Here is a 23,079-nt window from a genome sequence, read left to right on the forward strand (position 1 = left end):
GAAGTAAAATTGATAAATAAAATCTTCCCATTTTCCGGAGGAAACTTATTGTTTATCGGGATAAAAAGTATCCTATATGTTGACCCGGAATATCAGCTACGACTACAAAATTTGATTTAAATCCATTCAGTAATTATCCAAGTAAAATTTTGATTCTTTACACCATACATAATTATGGAGACAAGGAGAAGAGCTTAACTATCAGATTTCGGCATCGGTGGTCAATCTCCAAAAAGATTTTCCAACTACGCAGGAGTGTACGCAGGATATTATAGTGCACAAGTGGGTTCCCAAACATAAGTGTACTCGCTACCAGAAAGAGCAGTTTATCGTGCACTCCGAGACACGGAGATGAATCACCAAAAATTTACATACTTCTGGCTGGTACTTAAAATTTCTTGATAGAAAAACCCCATACTTATTCACTTGCCCGACCCGGGGATCAAACCCAGGGTCTCGTGATCTGCAGTCCAAAACTCTCACCACTAGACCAACGAGGAGTCCACACTTAGGTATATTATAAATGCGAAAGTATGTTTGAATGTCTGTTACCTACGAATATGTTCGGCTCAAATGCTTCAACAATCTTGTTGTAACTTGGCAAATAAATAAAATAAGAGCTTGAATTCTGATATCAACAGGCGTAACTTTTCGGAATTCCATGGTATATGATGAGTACATTGCCGAACAACTGTTTGGTGAGGAGTATATAGATTGAAGGTATTTTAAATTACACCGTACAGATTCATGCTTTTTGCGGAGAATAGCTAATTAAGATTAATTTCATAGTATAAGCTTTTGGTCCTAAAAAACACCCTGGATTGAGGTTTAAAAAACTAATCTTATATAAATTTGTACTGCGCAGGAGCTACATCAATATTGACGAAATTTTTACCCAGGGATTCAGCGGGCTTTAAAGAAACCAACGAAAAGCGTACCTAATAAGTGGCGGGCAGTAGTTAGCTAAACGTACTAGAGAAAGCACCATACTCTTGCCCAGAACTAAATGTATAAAAATCTATCTAGTATTAAAATAAATTAAAGTTACAAATTTTATTGGCTCTATATATAAGTAACACACCAAATCAAATATATCAAAAAACAACGTATTGCTCAGATAATATGGATATAAATAACACTCATAAAAATACACTAAATTAATATACTCTCGGTACAGGAGGGATTGTTTGCACTTCGTTGTTCAATGTTTTGTCTATAACGGGTCGATATGTGATGGTCACTTTACCAGTTTTCGAATCTAACGTGGACAAACTGTGTTTCCTCCAATGTTGTTCAATTGGTTTTGCTGTCTGCAAATAAAATTTATCTTGTGCAATTTTTTCAAAATATATTTATTCTTCACACTTTCCGCAATTCTTAATATTTTTGGCTTTCGGTTGGTTATAATTAAATTAAAATGTCCAGATTAAGTTAGAAAGCAGAGCAATAGTAGATTTGAAATAATGTTCGAAGCGCGAATCGCGAGTGAATAGTCTGTTTCCGTAATAATTTTGAGAGCGACGACAAATTTTTTGAGAACGTATTTCAAAGTTTAGCCTGTTTTCGTTCCCGCAAGTGTTTATAAACGTCTTATGATTGAACGCGTTTAGATTGATCATTGCAATCTCAGCTTCTTTGTCGCTTCGAACGTGAAATTCAAACTACCGTACTTGTTTCATGCCGTACATATAATAGATTATGTACATCATACTCTTATGTAGGTATTCGAAATGAATTTTCCGGTTGCGCTAAATAAGAGAAATATTGTGAACATCTTTTATTTTTACAATCGGTCAATTTAATCGGTTTAGATGCGAACTATATCCTAATCTTTGGCGCACTAACTGATGGGCAAACCGATAATACGACGTGGTACAAATGAACGTATATACAGATAAACGTACAGATACACGGGATCATTGGTGTTATTTATTCTATTTTGTTGTACAAATACAGGACATGACCAAAATTATGCACAACATAAAAAACAGGAGACGCATTATGTAGGCAATGCAAAGTGTTAAGCGTTTTTTTAAAATGAATAAATATAAGATTACCTGTCCTTTTGTGTCCTTGCTGAAATCCATCTCATCTTCTCTCTTCGGAAAGTCATCTCTAAAGTGTGCACCACGGCTTTCTGTCCTGTTCAAAGCGCAAGCGACCACCTAAATGAATAAAATAAAACCATAAGTCAAACATTCTTCCTGGGGTACTAGGTGTACGTAATAGCGAACGGTTACACAAGAAAAACTATTATAGTAATTTGGAACAACAAAGAGTTGTCGAAAAAAAAAAATATTTTTTTATCTATCTGCTTGTAATAAATTTATTAAGTATTTAATAGATTAAAAAATGTTGCCTACTGGGTAGGACTTTGGTTTACTTTCAGGGGGTGTAGTTCGAATTCCAGCACCTCTAACTTATCTTAGTTATGTGCGTTTTAAGCATTTAAGACATCACTTGATTCAACGGATGTCTGAGAGTTCTCCATAATATTCTCAAAGTCCACCAATCCGCACCGAAAAATGAATGAGAATGAGCAATTATTCTATTTAAAACTAAGCTCTTGAAACTTTATTATGGCTAATGCAAAAAGATGGATGAAAATCACCATAGAAATAAAAGTTACTTTTAACCAAATATACAAAAGCTGGTAGAAAAACGAAAAACCTAGAATGTAAGTTCAAAATTTATAAAATTTTATAATTGGTTTGTATCAATTAACTGCCTAATGTTTCATTATTATCACCGTCATAACACAACCAACACCGGACAAGAAGTTGGCCGTAGTCCACCACGCTGGCCCAGTGCGAATTGGTGGACTCAACGCACCTTTGAGAACATTATGGAGAACTCTGAGGCTTGCAGGTTTCCTCACGATGTTATCCTTCGCCGTTGAAGCAAGTTATGATTAGCCACATAATGTACAACTCGATTGCCAATCGAAACACATAATACACTTAGTTAATAGATATTCTTACAGTAAAATTTTACTCATTCTAAACAAAAATTTCTCGGTGGAATCTGTCTTCCGAACCGGTAGTAGTAGTAGTAGTAGTAGTAGTAGTGGTAGTAATTTCACTACAAACAGACAGACTTGACGTGTGAAGGGTGCTTATAAAATAGGCCTAGGGTTAGGAATTATGAATTTTAGTTCTTCTTTTATTCTTACCTGAACAGCAGTTTGTAACATGTTCTGCAGCTCCAAAGCTTCTATCAAATCACTGTTCCAGTTCTTGCGCTGATCTGTAAGTCTGATGTCGAAGAAGCACTGGTACCATTTTTGTATCTCGGTGTTGGCTGTGATGACACAAAAGTCCACTATGAAATTCCATCCTTAAGTATAAGCGTTTATTTGTTTTCAATCAATCAAAGTGGATATTAATTAGAAGACTGCAATGACTTAACCTATTGAGTCAGTGAATAGTGATAACACTATTTTATTAAGCAACTTTGAAGAAAATGTTCATAGTATTTTTCACAATTGGCGGGGGCGGGGAGTATAGCTCAGAGACCGACAACGGTAAACGCAGCGTTGGTCAGCCCCAAACGAGGTGCACAGGCGACATCGAGCGAGTCGCTGGGAGCCGTTGGAAACAAGCGGCCCAGGACTGTGGATTGTAGAACTCCCTACAAAAGAACTATGTCCAGCAGTGGACGTCAATCGGTTGAATTGAGGATGAAGATATTTTTTGAAAAAAATTAATGCACGAAGTCTAATTTATCGGTGGCTCAAAGATTTTTCAAAGATATTTTGCATCGACGAATCATACACAAAATAAAAAAAATCTATAGAAAACAGTTATGTTACTACTATCAGTAGCCCGCGGTTATTACCGTTTTTTTTACAAATCCCATGAAAAAAGGTTTGTTTTCCCGGAATAAAAAGCAGTTACGTTCCGTCCACCAACCAAGTCAATTGGCTGCTCGGTTAGGGCGTGAAAGAAGCACAAACATACAAATGGACACACTTTCGCATTTATAATATTTTAGTCGGGAAAACGCATACACAAAATTAATTTTAAAAATGATTTAACAAATAACAGATAATGAAGGAAAACATCGTGAGGAAACCTGCACGCCTGAGAGTTCAACATAATGGTCTCAAATGTGTGTGGAGTCCACCGATTCGCACTGGGCCAGCGTGGTGGACTACTTCCTTAACCCCTTCTCATTGTGGGAGGAGACCCGTGCTCTGTAGTGAGTGGGTAACAGGTTGATGTGATGATGATGATAAACAAAGGACAAACCAACTATCGTAGCTAACCTTCGGACAGTAGCTTCTTGTCTCTAAAGACACCACATTTGTTTTGCATGGTGGTCCTCATTTTTGCCCTTAACTCGTGAACCGACACAGATCCCTTTGCTGTGCGCACTCTCTCCAAATTATCCAGACTTTCGTCACAGATGCTCTTTAAAAAAAATAATAGCTCAAGTAGTTGTATCTAGTAATAGTGGAGGTTTTTGTTTGTAGGAGTAGTAGTATTTATGACAGAACTTTTTGTGACAGAACTTGTCCCGAGAACCACTACATTGCAGTATACGCCTCAGGTTGATGTTACTTGCATGCTTTGCGAAAAGTTTCTCTATTAAATATTTATAGATATTTTCCACTAACAATCAGATGGACATACTAGTACTAGTAAAGCGAATCTTACACTGCACAGAATAAAATCTCTAAAAAGAAGAAAACAATATTTTCATCAAATTTCTTTATAAAAAAAGTAGCCACTTTAAAGTCACGCAATGGCCTGATCTTACAATCTTAGTTGAATATGGAACTGACGTTGATTGCCTCATGGTTTTCGGGTTATCAAGAGAATTAAAAAGTTCTTAAAATATTTATCAAAATCAAACTTACATCTTTCAACTCTGGTAGTTTGTCACCCGGCTTCGCAATTTTTGGTATGTTGAGACCAATGGATTTGCCGAAGACTACAATGTCCAGGATAGAGTTGGCTCCGAGACGGTTAGCACCGTGGCAGTTGCTAACCGCTTCCCCAGCTGAGTGGAGTCCTTTCATGGTAATATCTGAACCTTCATACTTCAATGCCTAAAAAGTTCAGAAGAACCGTTGTCTTATCAAACACTGGATAAAGTAAATCAGTTTCTATTGGAATTTATAATTTCCATACCAATATATTTAATAGCCCGAGCAATGGTATCAAATGGCGCATCTCATTGTGATAATACAAAAATTATGAATTTTATTATGAATTTTATTACGCAAGACTTGGCTATATTATGGGCTTCGTTGCCAACCTGGATACTTTATTATATATTTCTTGTATGCGTGTGTATGTTACTGAACTCCTCCTAAACGGCTGGAATTTGAATGAATTTTTTGTTATGCATTTGGGTGGCACCCTGAATGGTTTAGATTCACAAATCAGCCCGACAGATGGCGCTGTGGTACGCTAGTTTTATATAGATTTTTTTGTGTATGTACTATTAGTTGACGGAAATTGACCCTCCTATTATTACTAACTTAAAAAACCTAGGATAGATTTTTTTGACATGCATTATTATTAGGTTAATTAAGAATGTTAAATGTATAATAATTAATGTTAATTATTGTCTTGTTGCTATCCAAAACAATTCTTACTTCTCCCTTCCAGTTGATTGGTATACCACCCATGGTATAATGAACAGTGGGTACGATCGGCACGGGCTGTGTATACACATCAGCCCCAGTGAAGGTCCATGCAGTTTCCGAAATTCCTGGAAGGCGTTCACGAATAACCTCCGCTGGGAGGTGGTGAAGTTGTAGGTACACGTGATCCTTCTTTGGGCCAACTCCTCTACCTAAAGGTAATAATTAGAACATTTAAAATATGTAATATCATATGTACAGTCGGCTCTATTTACCACCATGTAAACTAAATTTGTTTAATCTTTAATATCAATATCCCACAGCTGGGCACTGACTTTTTTATAAGAGATCGCTCCACGCTGCGCTAATTTCAGCTGTCGGAAGTTTTGCACTGAAAAGCGTAACTTTTTAAGTTAATTCGCTTAATAACAATCTGGATGATGGTTAGCTTAGAAAGGTAATAACCATTCAAATAAAATAACGAAATAATAAAATAATACCTTGACGTATTTCCGTAGCAATGGACCTAGAGACGACATCGCGACTAGCGAGATCTTTTGCTTTAGGAGCATATTTCTCCATGAAGCGTACACCTTCGCTGTTGACGATATATCCGCCTTCGCCGCGACAACCCTCAGTCATCAGACAGCCAGACCCGTACATGCCTAGATATTTTCAAACGGCTTTTATTAGGCGTTCAATCGAATCGAAATACATATTAAAAATGTGAAAGTGTGTTAGTTTGCAAGGCAACCAATCAACTTGATGCTTGGCACAGAGTTAGTTGTAGAGAGTACTTTTTAAAAAAAATATTGTAATAATCGCGGACGAAAAACGCGGGTAATAGCGAGTATAATACATTTAATGTCGACGGCCGATTGGCGCAGTGGGCAGCGACCCTGCTTTCTCAGCCAAGGCCGTGGGTTCGATTCTCACAACTGGACAATGTTTGTGTGATGAACATGAATGTTTTTCAGTGTCTGGATGTTTATCGATATATTATAAGTATTTATGTATATTATTAATATAATTATTCATCAGTCATCTTAGTACCCATAACACAAGCTATGCTTACTTTGGGGCTAGGTGGCGATGTGTGTATTGTCGTAGTATATTAATTTATTTTATTTATTTATTTATAATGTTAGTAAGTAACTGTCGAGGTTTTTACTAATATACATAACAAACGATGAAGACCGTAGTACAGATTTATATATCTCTGATAATCAAAATGATCACTACCTAATTCATCATTACAGCAGAAGTTTTTAAATTAGTTGAGCTACAGAATAAAGTCCCAGGCAAGACTTAGTAGCCGCAACTACTTACGTATCTCAACTCTTAGCCTTTTAACGTCCCACTGCTAGGGACCCGCCTCCGGCATCTTTTGTCCATTATCCCAAGTTAGTGAATACAACCGGAACCGACGACGGCTAAACGCGCTCAAGCTCGTAAATAGGTATATACTACAAATCCTTTCATCATCACCATATCAACCGATAGACGTCCACTGCTGGACTTAGGTCTTTGTAGGGAGTTCCGAATTCCACGGTTCTGTGCCGCTTGGATCCAGCGGCTACCTGCGACGCGCTTAATGTCGTCTGTCCACTTCGTTGGGGATCGACCAACGCTGCGCTTACCAGTTCGAGGCTGCCATTCCAGCACCGTGGAACCCCAACGTCCATCCTTTCTCCGAACTATGTGCCCGGCCCATTGCCACTTCAGCTTAGCGACTCGTTGAGCTATGTCGGCAACTCTGGTTCTTCTACGAATCTCCACATTTCTGATTCGATCGCGAAGAGATACTCCGAGTATAGCTGTCTCCATCGCCCGCTGAGTGACTCTGAGCCTTCTTATGAGCCCCATACACAAATCCTTTGTGTTGATATAATACATTACAATATTATCTGTATTGTATCCATTTGAAATGATCCAAAAAAAAACACAGTAGAAATACGTACAAAATGTATGAAAATAAATTATTCAGTTTCGTTCCATAATAATAGTGCGTCGTAGCGAAATGTATTCATGGAATCTTTTGTTACAATCAGTCCGATGGCCGTGAATAATGAAGATACATATCAGTATTACCAGTAGGATGAAACTGTATGAACTCCAGATCCTGTAGTGGAATGCCAACTCGAGAGCACATTGCGCCACCATCGCCTGTGCAAGTATGAGCTGCCGTGCAAGAGAAATACATACGGGGGTAGCCGCCTGTTGCTATCACGGTATTTTTAGCTTGGAATCTAAAAGAAATTTAAAAGTTAGGACTTTATGTTTTGACGATCTCCTTGTGCAGTGGTGTGCGCTGTGGTTATAAGTGGGAGGTCCCGGGTTCGTCCCCGGCAGTCCCTCGGCATCACTTACAGCAGGTGAGATTGCAGTCACCCAATAAACTCACACCCCTAATCCGTTTCTATGCGACATCGTACCCGAATAGTTAATCGCATAACATGTATTATTTATAATTATAAGCGGCGATAGCCAGCGTGTGCAGTCCACCAATCAGCCATTGTGGTGAACTACGGCCTAAACCTGTCTCATTTTGGGAGGAGACACGTGCCACGGGCTGGTAAAGAGTTGATAATGACCATCTATAAGTATATTATTTGTACTGCACCTGTGGAGACTGCTATCGTCCATATCCAATGCCAGAGCACCCATGACAGCTCCGTCTTGGATTAGCAAATCTAGCACAAAAAACTCGTTGAAGAGGTCAATGCTCTTATACTTCGTGCAGTATCCATATAGTGTATGCAGTAGGGCGTGACCTGTGCTGTAATTAGTTATTATTTTACAATTAAAATGCAATGTCGAGTGATTATAATTATTAAGGTGCAGACAAAACATTAGATTTGTTTCCTGTAAATAATATCTATATAGAATTGAATCTATAATAATGTAAACTTGTAACACTATTTTATCCTGTACGCTACACCAGTTTGGGAGCCAGCGATGACCTTTGCTTTAAACAGAAGCCGGGTTCTCAAGGCACAGCGTGTGTTAGCACTTCGAGTATGCTCTGCCTACAAAACCATATCGACGGATGAAGCAAGAAAACCGAAAAACTCCGATCTCGCAATTTCAGCTCAACAGGTACACTCGCGAGATGGCAAAATGAGTGGGATACGTCTACCAAAGGCAGATGGACACACCGACTCATTCCTAATATTGAACGATAGACGAGTAAAAAGCATGGCCGATTATCTTACCGACTGACGCAGTGCCTTACGGGCGATGGCGTGTTTATGGAGTACCTTGCAGGCATTGGGAAAAGAGAATCAGGGAGATGCATGTACTTTGCATGCATGTGTTTGAAAATCGTCGTCGTGTCGTGGCCGTAAGGCGGGTAAACGGTCAACGAGGTGACTGGGGGGTTTTAGCCGGTAAAGGTCCGGCACTACCTAGCGCTGCGGGTGTACCTACATGAGGATTTCCCCTCCTGAGTGGAAAAAAGCACTATTTTATGAGCTTTGTACCAAAATGGTAAAGTTTAGGTAACAACCTAAAGTCTATGGCTTATAGAATAATAATATGATTAACTCGTAAACACTTTAGGTCCTATTTTAGGACCGTAGAAAGTCTCCTACGTTCAGTTCAATTTACTCTATGATATAATTATGTTTATAATATATTAATGAATCTTAAAGAGAAATAATTCAAAAAAATATTTTATCATGTTTAACATATTTTTCAGATTTCAGGTTTAGTAGCGTAACGATTCAGCGTAAGAAACAAAAGTCAGGGTCAGCTAGAACTAACATTACCATAGGTCATCTGTATTTATTTTGAATTACCTATCTTGTTAATCGGAAGACTGAATATTTAATGTATAGCATCTATCGATACAGCTCATTTACCTAATATTCAGGGTTGTCCTGTATTTTAAGCGCTAAATCTTAAGCGCCATCTATATTAAAATAATCAAACAAGTTCGCGTTACTAATGCCGGGAAAGGTATCTAAATATATTATACAAATAGCGCTGTTCCACAGCTAATTCCTGAGTTCAACATAGATGGCGTTGTAAGGTTCGGCTGAACATTTAAATAATTAAAAAAAAATGCTTTACACCAGTTTTATAATTTAAATATTAAATTTAATAAAAGCATAACCTATCATTTAAATAATGATTGAAATCAATACAATTACTTTGATTTGTTACTAACTGTGTTTACAAATCAAAATAATTGAATGCATTCAGTTGAAGTCGTAACTAGTATGTAAAGCGCCATCTATTATGAACTTGCCAAGCTAGGTTCTGATGAAATTCCCGTTCTCGGGAAAAGGTAACCAGAGTTTTGCGGACACTGGGAGTTTGCTTGTAGTTCGCAGTTCGCTTTGAGCCTGCCATAGATGGCAGTGCAAGTTGGGTTCAAAGTTTAGCTCCTTGTCACCAGATGTCGTTACGAGCATGTCAAGATTTCGTTGTACAGAATCACTAGCTAGCATCAAATATAAATAAAAATAATAATATTATACGACGTTTCCTAAAATATACGTTATCAAAGTTGTGCAGGTGGCGCCATTGTACACTTACATAAATACGTATATATAGATTTTGACGATCTTCCTGACGCAGTAGTGAGCGCTGTGATCTTATAAGTGAGAGGGCCCGGGTTCGATCGGCAGACATGAATATGAATTCAGAAATTATGATTTTAAGAATTTACAATTTCTGAATTGTAATTTCTGAATTGCAAAAGTGCTCTGGCGGGAGGTTTGGCCGTGACAGGTACAAAGAAGAAGCGCCAAGCTATTTCGAGTTCCGTAACGATATCACGTAGGGGTATGGGTTCAATACCCCTTAGCGATACCTTTACTGATATATACCTAACAGATCAGTCCGTTATCATTTTAGATAGCATAATGACTAATGTTCCACCATGTGAGATTGCAGGCTTTGGCTAACTTGTAGTGGAATAAAAAAATAAAATTATTACTGGCCATTCAAATTATGATGATAAAATACCGGTCTCTGTTGTATGTACATATTTATAATATCTATATAACGTGTAACAGAATTACGAAATACTGTTGAAGGGTGGGCACGAGTATATTTCATAAGGAATCACCCTGTAAATATATTAAATAAAAAGGAACATATATATTTTTCCATACAAAATAATTCATAACATTCTAAGTGTTTACTTATGACAACCCTATTGAAGATTAAAGGTCGACACGTGTATAGTACCTACGCTACGCCACGCGTACCTAATAAAGTGACATGAGTCACTTGATATTACTTTTGCATCTGATTTCTTTCAGTAAAAATGATGACAATGGTTTACTCGAAAACAATAGCGTATCGGTTTCACAGATAAGCCTCAGAGATAGTAAATCATGTACCTCTACAGCCTCTGAAGCCTCTGAAGTATTATTTTGTACATTCACACGTTGTATGTATATAACAGCGGATGTAAAAACCTTGTTCCTATTTTAGGAAAGTACTATTTTGAAAGCAGCTTTTTTGACGTGACAACGTCTTATAATTCGATGGAGCCGGCTGCACGCATGAAAAATCATGACGTATGCGGCGTTACCTCGCTCTGAGGCGTTCCATTCAAGGCTTGAAGTTCAAGCGAGAGCGCGGAACGAGCGACAAAGAGGCACAGTCGGCCTCCGCGTTTGACATCTGTCTCTCTCCTACTTGAGTGAGCGATGCGTCCGCGTGGACAGCTTCTATACAATAATACATTTACATGTTTTCGGCAAGGATGAAGTGCAGTGAAAAGTGAATGTGGTGTCAATTGTTTATAGCAACGATAATATCTATCAAACAAATAAAATTAAAATTTTCTTTTGAAAAATGCAACAACCATTCCATCAGTATTTTCTTACGACGTTGTCACGTTCAACTATCGTCAGTAAGCCGAATTTACAGACAACCAATTATTTAAAAAAAAAAATATTTACTCACCGATCAGCCACTGCACAGGTCCGCTTCGCCATCTCCTTTCCATTCTTTATTGTACCACCTCCAAAGGATCTCTGGTAAATCTTCCCTTCCTTGGTCCTCGAGAACGGCATTCCCATGTTCTCGAGTTCAAAGACGCAATTGGAAGCGTTTTGAGTCAAGTATTGGATAGAGTCCTTAAAAAGAATTACGTAATCTTAAATTCTCGTCGTTGAGGTAAAAAAGCGGTGTAATTCTAGTGGTTGCGACTTTGGGGGGGCGGAGTCTGAATGCCAGCACGCACTTCTAACTTTTTTAAGTTATGTGCGGTAAAGGAAAACACCGTGAGGTAAACTGCATGGCTAAGAGTTCTCCATAGTGTTCTCCAAGGCGTGTGAAGTCCACCAATTCGCACTGGGCCACTGACACCCGTGTACTGTACGTGGCCGGTAAGTAATGGGTGGACACGATGATGATGATGTTTATTATTGGCGCAGTTTTACTGATATGTTGTCTGTAGTTAAAATTATTCTGTACGTCAGTACTCTATTGGTAAATGGGTACTGTATAATATTGAAAATACCGCGAAATCTCATTATCTCTGTCACAGATCGACGTATGTAGATTGTAGATATTATGAATATATTTACACGTATTCGTACAAGAGTACAAAGTGGAACACAAAAGGCGGCCTTATCGCTTAGTAGGGATCTCTGCCGAGGCCAAGATGAATGCTGCTAAATGTGTTTCAAAGAACTCAAAGTAACTACGAGTACTTACTTATTAATGCGTAGTTTTAAACAGAGTAAACGGATATATTATTTCCGACTATATTGGAAAAAATCAATGTTACACGAAAATTTTAAACAAGTTTTGCTTAGTTAAGATTGACACACAAATTTTATGAATTTTTCGTAAAATAAAATATACTATAGGATTTAATTATGTAGATATTAAGGAGTAATAGAGATATTATTTTTCTTCAAAAACACTTGATATAAAAATATACCTAAATATGATTTATTAATTCGGTCATGTCACGATCGTAAGCTGTAGGTAGGTAGAAACTAGTGTTTTTTATGGAAAAACAAATTGCTTTAATATAAGAAATTAAGGGTAAAGTACTCTAAGACAAAGATATCGTTTTGTTTTAGGTTTTATTGAAATCTTTCTTCAATTACCAGTTAAGTGCTTAAAGTAATAACTACTAAACATAATAATAATAATATGGCCCGGGACCGTGGATTGTGGAACTCCCTACAAAAGACCTATGTCCAGCAGTGGACCTCAATAGTGGCTAAAATAACTTACTGCCTACCTATTATTACGAAGTTTTAGTAAATTTCAAAAAGGTTGAGGTGGTAGCCAATGGTATGTTATGGTAATACAAAGCGGAGCAAAGTTTATGGTATCAGTAGGTGGTCTCTGTGGTAGGTGACTGCCAGTGGCGTGCATAGAGGGTATGCACAGGGTATACAGATGATATAAAATAAAGAAAATCTCCAGTACTAGTTAAAAATACTTGAGGCTAGGTTTATATAACTCTTACAATGCCAATCCTTAAGTTTTCTATATTCTATATTATCTGCATACCCTGTGCATACCCTGTATGAACGCCACTGGTGACGGCTAATGGAATTGAGTTGAAGGAAAGGGCATGTTATACCGACTCCACTTAACATGGGGTCAGGGCAAGAAGCGAGCGATTAGACAGGCACAATAATTATATTTTCCAGTATAATTGAGGAAGGCTTACTACTGAAACACAGTTTATACTAGTTCAGTAGTCAATGAACAATTGGATTGTTTTACAATTAAACATAGATATTATGCCATGTAAATGTACCTACCTAATAACTATAACCTATAAATATAACACATCTAAATAATTTGTGAAGATTGAAATAAATAAATAAAATAATAATAACATTCACTTACCTGATCGCCGAGCCAATCTGATCCTTTGACAGTGTCATAGAAATGCCAGCGCCAATCATCCTGATGCATGCTGCCTGTATATTGAACAAGTTGAACTTTTAATATCTAAATTAACCGGGTTGCGGGTTCATTAATTTATATTATATATAAATTAATACTAAAGGTAGGTCAACGGTATTCATTCTTAAGCATGTTACTTGGTTCGTACCATGGGGTACTAGAGCGAGAGGCCGGCCATGTGGGAGATGGGTAGATGAAATAGTAGCGATAGTTGGTGGGAGATAGAGACCAGTGGATTGCCTTGGAGGAGGCTTTTACCCAAAGTTACTAAACTGTTTTTCTTGTATGGACCCCCATACAAGAAAAACAGTTTAACATTATAATACAGGTAACAATTTTATCTTAAATCATAATCATTTTATACATTCTCATTATTGTTAGTTTTAATAATCTGTAATCATTTTGTATGGATTTAAATAAAGCATTTTATTATCATAAACGGTATAATCCTAATGTCTGAGTCTTATATATAGTCGTGGCATAACATTCAAAGCTTTTTTTATTCTCTGTTATTTCAAAAATAAATCGAATTAACCGAGATTACTACAGAACTAAATTTAACTTGGCACCTACTTAATAATGTTGTAGAAAATATTTGTTTCTTGCTTTTTAGTTTCATAAGGTCTGTTTTTTTTTGTCAAAGCACCCCCCACTATACCAGAGTAAATTCAGAAATTTTAAATTGTCAATTGACTCTGCCGGGAATCGAACGCGGGATCTCCTGCTTAAATTCACAGCGCCCACCGTTGCGCCAGGCAGGTCGTCAAAACTAGATACTAACGACCAGATGTGAAAACCAAGTTGGTCTTACCTATTGAAGCGTTCATTCCACCCTGTGCAGCAATAGTGTGAGACCGGGTAGGGAACAGTTTGCTGACAAGTGCAACGGAAAACTTGGCCTCTGCAAGACCGACAGCTGCACGTAGACCCGCGCCACCCGCACCTATCACCAAGCAGTCGTGTTGGTGCTGCGTTATCGTATATGAGCCTTTGCGCTTCGATACTGCGGTAAACAAAAAATATATTAAGGTCCTTAGTCAGTACCTTCTGCTAAATGTTGTTTGCCATCAGGCGAACCATTTGCTTAGTCCTAATTTTAAATTAAAAAAAAAAACAGGTTGCAATAACTTAGCTATTAATAAAAAATATATTAATCTTGACTAAATTTTTCACAAAATATTTGTCTACATTACACGATTTAGCAAAATTATCATGATAGAATAAAATGTTAAAGTCAAGTCTAATTCATTAAAATTTTGGGATAAAATAAAAAAATACTCCAAATTTACTACATTACTAATTATTATGGATACCGATATTTCTACCAATCGTCAGTAAAAAACACTTCACTAGTGATAAATTGATTTTATGATAAATTCGAAGCCTCCGCCGATCATACATTAAAATAGCAAAACAAAACTGCTGAACAAACTTATGATTATTCTAAAGGTACTGACACAACAGTAAAATTCTAAATATTCTCAAAAAAAATCGTAAACATTTAAACTACAATATAATTGTATCGTAAAATAGGCTAAGACTTGAGACATACCTTTGAGGAGCTGCCGGATATTATTCTTGATAATTATTCGAAAATCACCCTGCGATAAATTTTACCGAAATTAAATTACATATATTGATGAGGGTTTCGCTCTTTTCAAAAACCATTTTTTTTTTTACACAAATCCAAGATGCGTTGTCGCTGGTAGAGCTATGGAGGCGATCAATGCCAGTATGCCTACAATATTAACTTATGAAGTACTCTGTAGGTACCTTCACCTTCATCCATTGTCAACATTGTTTGAGGCGGGAATCTGCGCATCTTGGCAGGAACATTCATTAACATAATGTTATTATGATATTATTTTTGTCCAATTGTCGTTTAAACGTGCCACCATCTAAGTTCACCATCAAAGCCACATTATTTATTCATAAGTGCGCTGATAAAATAATATAGCGCGTGAACAGGATGTTCTTTCAGCTCATATATTTCGAAATTCAAACTCAAAATTTCTGTATCAATTTAGGCCTTTCACAGACTTATGAAGAATTCATACGCGTTGCGTTCATATGCGTTTTGACGGCCCATTGGCGCAGTTTGCAGCGACCCTGCTTTCTGAGTCAAAGGCTGTGGGTTCGATTCCCACAACTGGAAAATGTTTGTGTGATGAGCATGAATGTTTTCCAGTGTCTGGGTGTTTATATGTATATTATAAGTATTTATGTATATTATTCATAAAAATATTCATCAGTCATCTCAGTACCCATAACACAAGCTATGCTTACTCTGGGGCTCGGGCTAGGTGGCGATGTGTGTATTGTCATAGTATATTTATTTATTTATTTATACATAATTGTAAGGGGATTGTGATATCTTTGTTTGACAACTTAAACCTGGTTCCAAACGCGCCCTGGTCTAAGAAGAGTCCACAACAAACTTAGCCGGGTAATTTTTTTTTTGTTATCACCATCTCACAGTAAATTAATATTAAGCTATGAAGTTAGAGCAAGTCACACCCACGCTTTTTTATCGTTTAAGTAATCCTTGACATTATAATAGGATTTTTCTGTAAGCTTACGTTTTATACGAACTTTGAACTTATTGAGAGACATTTTAGGGGTTTCATTCGGTAATTTGTTATAAAATAATATACAATTGCCCTTGAATGAATAAGCAATTTTATATAGCCTAGTAAACTGCACTACGAGTTTATTTCTGTTTCTAATATTTATATTGTTAGAGTCCATTTTCTTTTTAAATTTTGTGATATTTTTATGGACATAAATTAAATTTTCCAATATGTACTGACTATGCACCGTCATTATTTCAACTTCTTTAAATTTAAACCTTAATGACTCTCTTATGCCCATTTTATATATCGCACGTAAACCCAGTCCATCACACGTAACTCTTGAAAACGATATTCTTTGAACCTTCGGCTACACATATCTACAATCTACTTATACCGAAATATTTCGTAGTCTTTTCGGAAAGCAGAACAGCACTATTTATATACTTTTGTTTTTCTTCTACTACTAAAACCCCCTAGGTGGTCATTCTAGGCACTTTATAGGCTCCGGGGTCCAACAAGGACACTTAAAACATGCCTCCCTTGCTAGTGTCATCTACTTTTCCCATAAGACTGTCATGCTAAAGAGCATCGAAGACTTTGCTACAGTCGACGAAAACCATCAACACCTGCTTTTTGTTATCAATACATGTGATGAAGCAGTCGGTTAACTTTGATAATAATAATTGTGTAGTTTTTAGGCTGGAAACCAAATTGTTGGCTTGCTACTATTTGATTTTCTTTATAAAAGTTGTGTTATTGCATTTAAATTCTTCCGCAATTTCATCAATCACTAGCAGTGTGATAATGGGCCATTGCTGTGTTCTTTTTTGCACCCCTTTTTGAAAATAAGCCGGAACCAGAAGATAAGCTTCAATTAATCAGTTTGATAATGGCCTGCGTAATTTTATTGCTAATTTTTTATGTCTATGGGTTTTATTTTGTCTATGATGCTTCCGCGTTCTAATGAGATTCTTAAATTGAACAATTTGAGAATCTCGTTAGGCTTTGCACTTCTTAAATGACATGTTAACTGTTTTTAGGTTTATCTTTGTTTGCTCTAGTGTAATTTTGTGTGTTGTTTATTTTTGAATTTTCACCATTATAAGGTGGAAGGGTGAATAAGTTTGAGTGACAATAGTTTTATAAAGTTCGATCATAAGCAAAGATGGACCAATAAAATTGAAAACTTGTGCACAATGGTTTATTAAGATGGACCTACGATTGCTACAAATATACATTTCCCGACTATCATAGAATATTATTTAGTATTTGAATTAATTATAACTGACACCTAAACCTAAAATACAATTTATTGGCTCATCACAAAACAATCATACACCTATCTAATATTTAGTATTAGTAATACATAACAGTTATATTTAACTTCTTACCAGGATAGTATATATCATATTGAATTCAAAACTTAATTTATAAATAAGAACGATCAATATTTACTGTTTATATATACAATTATAGTTCTAGTTTTATATTTTGAGATGGACTTAGTGTCATATAAAAAGCTAAAATCGAAACTGCCAGTTTTGCTTACGTATAAATATAAACATGCGTAAGAGTAAAGAGGATTCAAACACTACGTTATAAACCATTTACTTCTCAAACAACCAATTGAAACTACCAAACCCAAAAATACCATAAATTAGTCATTTCACTCAATCCATGCTAATAATATTATATAAATGCGAAAGTAGCCCATGCTTGCCCTACGGAAAAATCTAGATCTCCCCATCAGATCCTTTTTAGTATTATTATTTAGGTATTATTTACTACACGAGGGGATTAAAGTTGTACCAACTGTGAATTCTTATCAATCATTAAAACAATTTCTTATCAGTTTTTATATTACAATTGTGTTATGTTTGCTGCATAAAAATACAAAATAACTAATCGATTCGATTGCCCTTCACTAACAGTCTGTCTCATTACCGACCTGCTGCTAAGTACGCGTCAGTATAAGTACGCGAATTTATTAAACCAATACTTAGTACTTACAGATGTAAGCAGTATGCAGTATGCAGATGATATAAAATCTCCAGTACGAATTATAAAATACTTAGGGATAGGCATTGTAAGAGTTATAAAAAGCCTATCCTTAAGTATTTATGACTCGTACTAGAGATTTTCTTTATTTTATATCACCTGCGTACCCTGTGCATATCCTCTATGCACGCCACTGCTCGTATGTGTAATCTTAAACGTACAATAGTGTACTCCGGTTAGAGATTTGCCGTATGTAGGCGTCTTATGGCATACAAAGTTATGATATTCAGGTGATGCAAGTTATTTTTAGTTCATACTGAGTTTACAACTACTACATTGTTTATCATCACAAGTAATTCGCCCATTGATGGTTTGGCTCACGCATGGCCATTTGTGGTAAAACATCGACTCACCCGGCGCATGCGTTATAAGTATGCTTTTTAAATTCGGAAGAGAATTCCAAGACGAAATAGTGAGCTGGGATATTTTTAGTGGTGTCAGCTAAAAATAGTTTTGAGGTTATAACACCATTAATAATAATATCCTTAAGTTAACATGTGGAGTGGCAAGTGCATAAGTTAATAGCATTTCGTGAAATCATAACCACAATCTTTCTGGGTATAACAAGTTTTAATTGGTTATTACTAAACATTGCTCATAAAAAGGTGAATTTGATATACGAGCTATATCTACATAATAAATAAAGTGCAAGTTAATTGATGATTTCAGGGGTAGACATCATAGTAAGCAAAATGCATTAATTCATACATCCAGTGCCTTATTCAGTGATAACCAGGTGATAGTTAAGTTACAGTGTTATTTGTATTGGATACAGTGATTGAAGAGACAGTCAACTTCAAGGTATGTATACTTCTAAAAACTCCACTAGCGTAGTAATTGCCAATCGATAATTTCACTGCGGCATAACCACCCTTCGGTTTGTTTACAATATTCATTTTCTAAGTGGCCATGACTGGATATCGTGCTATTTTTTTAAATGAATTACATAAGTACCGATGCAGACACGTTTTATATAAGCACGGATTAATTAAATGCCAGATAGCTAGATTTATCTAACTAATTCGAAAAGGGTTTATAGGTTAAGTTGTGAACAGCTGTCATTGACGTAACTCTACGTTACGTAATACTAGAGCGTAAACCTCATGTGTAGCTGTGGACTTGGTTAACTCAATGACATATTTAATAACACAAAGTTAGGTTACAATCATGCAGTTAATGGCAAATTCTACGCCTATTGAGGCTGTCTATATAAAATACAGTACGCAAATATAGTGCAGGTAAATTAAACAACAATAATGTGATTACATAATAAATAAGCAAGCTCAAATATCTACATCAATATATAGATACAAAAGTGGGATAGGTTATTTTTTTTTTCTTTAATTGACAAAATTTGCTCTTAATGCAGATGACGCTAGTGTCCCTGCATTCAGCGTAGGGCTCATGTTCTGACCATTAACATAAAGGCAAATAAAAGTTCAGGCTTGTGAAAATTGAATTCGTAGGCTCTAAGTATATAAAAGATGTACGCTTGCTACTTTAGAGGTAGGAACCTACCTACGCATTTCAATTGAGATTCCAAAACGATGGCGGAGTTAGATACTAACCCTGCCGTTAAAGTTCAACAGCAATCTGGTAGATGGCGCTGTTTGATAGTTTCTTTGTTTACTCGAGTGTACCAGGATGACTCTGCCTTCACAATACGTAAGCATATAAATTGGTAAAGATTTGGTTTTACAAAAATCTCTAAACGCAACTTAAATAAATTACAATATATGAAGGCTGTCCTTTTCTACAGGGAAGATTGTGATTAAGATAGCATTAGGTTTTTGTCCTGCGGCTGGTAGTAGGGTGGTACCCTACTCACAACGAAAATATAGCTTAATTAAAATCACAGATATCACGTAAATAATCAAAATTGCAAATGAAATCACACAAATCGATATAAATACTGAAAATATGGATTAAATATATATTTTTTGAAAATAATTTCGCTCACAAAAATTTAACAATAAGAACTAATAACTACTTACGCCGTGTGGTGACGGTAGATTAGGATACAGTTGCCAGTAACCTCTTTTGCCCACGGATGAAGTATGAGATGACTTAGATATAACGTAGAACGTTTTTTGTAAGATTATTCCTGCAATATTCTTTTTCTTCATACTTATTTCTTTATTTCTTTGAACACCGCACAGTAAAATTAACACGATCCGACGTCTTCATGATGTCTTTTTTTCACCGGGGCAGCACATACATATCACATACAAAGAATTCCCTACTTATTCACACACAGGTTCATAATAATACTGTGTCTGAAAGAGTAGAGTAATATCTTGTAAGATATTATTCAACAATGTTCTTTTCTTTCACTTTTCTTCGAATAAGTTCTAACTCGATGGGTCTAACGCGCCGGGCAATCTATAACGAAAAACAAAATATAGAGAAGAGTAAAGTCGTCGGTCGATGACATTAGTCCCCTTGTTTCAGCTTTTTTTTATCCCACAACTAGTTAGCCCTATATTGTGGCAAGTGATGACGCAGTCTTAGATGGTAGCGGGCTAACCTGTTGTATGGCAGTCTTTTATTTATGAATTATTACATCTAATTTAAACGGTAGAGCCACTTACACGAAGTCTCCACATTTCTAACATCTTCAAGATTGTTTTTGATGCCAACCAATAGTTGGTAAACTTCCGATTTCGGAGAGCTGTGTGAGCCACACAATTAGCGTTTTCTTCTTGATCTCGGTCTTTTTTCATAAAATCGGTTACATGAAACCTAGTCTAGGTCAGCTGAACAGTGAAACGACTGACACCAAACCCTTCCGATACATAATAATGAGTACAGCCTTCTTAGAGAACTGTCACTAATTACCAGCGATAATTATCTTGTCTTGCATATCAAAGTACATCAATTCATTAAAATTACAAAAATAACATTTCTATTTATTTATAGTACTATATCTAAACTTAAACTGCGAGCGAATGCTTGAATCGAAGAGAGTATTTATAAATAACTTTGTCATTTCCAATTTCGAACACTTTATTTTCCTTCCCAGTAGTTTTTTATACGTAGACAAGTGTTTCTAAATAAACGAATACAAATAAAATCTCTTTTGTTTAAGATTTAAAGTAGAACATAAAAGTATTGGGTGCCCGTATTTTTGCAAATTAGTTTATAATGTACTATATTATTTATGGATATACGTATAAAAGTCACAACAGGGAAGAAAGATTATATTAAATATTATTCATTATATTAAATTAAATTCCTTATATAATATCAAATGTCATTCTTATATGACATTCCACTTTTATTTTATAACTTCAGTTATGTGGTATTTTTACCCACTAATATCACAAACAGACAGACTTGACGTTTCAAAAGTACTTATATTATTAGGCCTACTTGAAATAAATGAATTTTGATTTTTTTTTTAATTATTTATAAATATATATATATTCTACGCCGAAAATAGGTCTCTGGTCACGTTACGCTTGCAACCCAGCAATACAAAATGTTATATTTAATTATTAATTTTTACTTAAACATTTAAAAAATATGGTGTCTTCAGAACACTTGAAACAATAAAGCCTTGTGCACAAAAACCAATTATATAGTTTTTTCAAAAAGTTATACAATTGATAATCAAATTAATTTTTCTAATTTCTGTTGTTATCAATGTCGACACAAAAGTTTAATATTTGATTTAATAATATTTGGATTTGGAGAGGGGATGAAAGTGTTTCACGATTGTAAACCATAACAGCGTCAAATTTTAACCAATTTAAATATTTTTCTATCAGTTTAGTTTTGCACTAAATAAGGGAAGATCTGATGAATATGATTGAAAATAGTGGGCAAGACGACGTAAATATTTGCCACATTTATGAGGATTTCAGTGCTTGGACTAAAAAAAATGCTACAAATTTTCTGGGTTAACCTTAAGCTTATGAACCAACCAACAATGCGAAAATAAAGGTATTTTTAATAAGACTAAACTGGAGTGTGTCCTTTAGACGGGCATTTGCAATTGGCAATGTTAACGTGATTGAAGGTTTCAAATAAGTGGGCTAATAAGCTCTGAGAGCAAGAACAAATATATTATTCGCCCATCCCTCGTTTGTTTCTATTATACATAAATTATTATTATTTTAATATAAAAAAAATTATAAAATATAATTATAATTATATGGATTATCTAACATAGGTTTGTATATTTGGCACTTCCAGTACGATTGGAATAACCTTACATTTGTTATTTGTTGTGATTCAAACTCGGCACTTGATTAGAACTCCTTTATTGTTTTTAATTATAGGCATACCCACATAAAAATTAATAATACAACATGCATAACCACAACATCCCTTCCATAAATTTTTAAAAGCATATAGGTATAGATTCAATACTGGTAGACTGATTACGTATACATGTACAAATATACATAAGCCAATCACCTCATGCACTTAGTATATATTAACAATTAATTCATTGTAAGAACATACCTAATCATAATTATATTAAGAGTAACAATCATTTATATTTTTTTAAATTTAATGCGAGCCTTGACAGCCGCCGGTCTGATTGATATATCTATATCATTATTATTATGAGTTTGTACCCTCATGCAAGGATTCTACGACAGTAGTAGCAGAAGCACAAATCTCATCCGGCGCATTTTGTTCATCACTTTCCGCGCTACTCCACTTTTCTTCCTCTTGCAACATTGCGGTGCCCTCCGCTGAAGGAATACGAAGTAAGTGACGTTTATTTCGTCTATATCGCCTCCCTGACATGTCTGTAACGAAGTACGAGCGCGGCTGAGGCGCTGCACTTTGTACTTTAGCGTGCTTGCGTCTGCCTTCATCTACCATAACTACATTCTCTCCCGGCTTTAGCTCAGGCAACGCTCGCGAGTGTTGATCATAATATGATTTACTCTTAGCCTGCTTACGTAACATGCAATCGTAATCTAACTTGTTATCGCGGTG

General features: G+C 35.9%; 1 protein-coding gene across 2 annotated transcripts; it reads right to left on the minus strand.

The window, feature by feature from the left end:
* Positions 1 to 1,038: 1,038 nt before the first annotated feature.
* On the minus strand, positions 1,039 to 17,475 carry LOC120636155 (succinate dehydrogenase [ubiquinone] flavoprotein subunit, mitochondrial-like). 2 transcript variants are annotated; one of them, XM_039907487.1, is made up of 14 exons: positions 17,457 to 17,475; positions 15,045 to 15,093; positions 14,304 to 14,435; positions 13,433 to 13,506; positions 11,519 to 11,691; positions 8,217 to 8,372; positions 7,685 to 7,842; positions 6,094 to 6,258; positions 5,606 to 5,805; positions 4,862 to 5,053; positions 4,268 to 4,412; positions 3,173 to 3,300; positions 2,058 to 2,165; positions 1,039 to 1,310 (listed from the first exon to the last, which is right to left on the minus strand). In XM_039907487.1, exons 1-14 carry the CDS (start codon positions 17,472 to 17,474, stop codon positions 1,158 to 1,160), a joined length of 1,851 nt encoding a protein of 616 aa, XP_039763421.1. In that variant the 5' UTR covers position 17,475; the 3' UTR covers positions 1,039 to 1,157. The 2 variants fall into 2 exon arrangements, with proteins under 2 accessions (XP_039763421.1, XP_039763420.1); XM_039907486.1 differs by having other exon boundaries at positions 14,304 to 14,495.
* Positions 17,476 to 23,079: the final 5,604 nt, after the last annotated feature.

This window comes from Pararge aegeria, chromosome Z (assembly GCF_905163445.1).
Source record: "Pararge aegeria chromosome Z, ilParAegt1.1, whole genome shotgun sequence".
Lineage (NCBI taxonomy): Eukaryota > Metazoa > Arthropoda > Insecta > Lepidoptera > Nymphalidae > Pararge > Pararge aegeria.

Bases quoted from the DNA above. Each gene is read 5' to 3' on its own strand.
- LOC120636155 (XM_039907486.1), bottom strand. The intron at 8,373-11,518 runs GTGAGTAAATAT...AACTAATTACAG, and splicing joins ACCTGTGCAGTGGCTGATCG to CACAGGTCACGCCCTACTGC. The intron at 6,259-7,684 runs GTAATACTGATA...GAAAATATCTAG, and splicing joins CATACAGTTTCATCCTACTG to GCATGTACGGGTCTGGCTGT.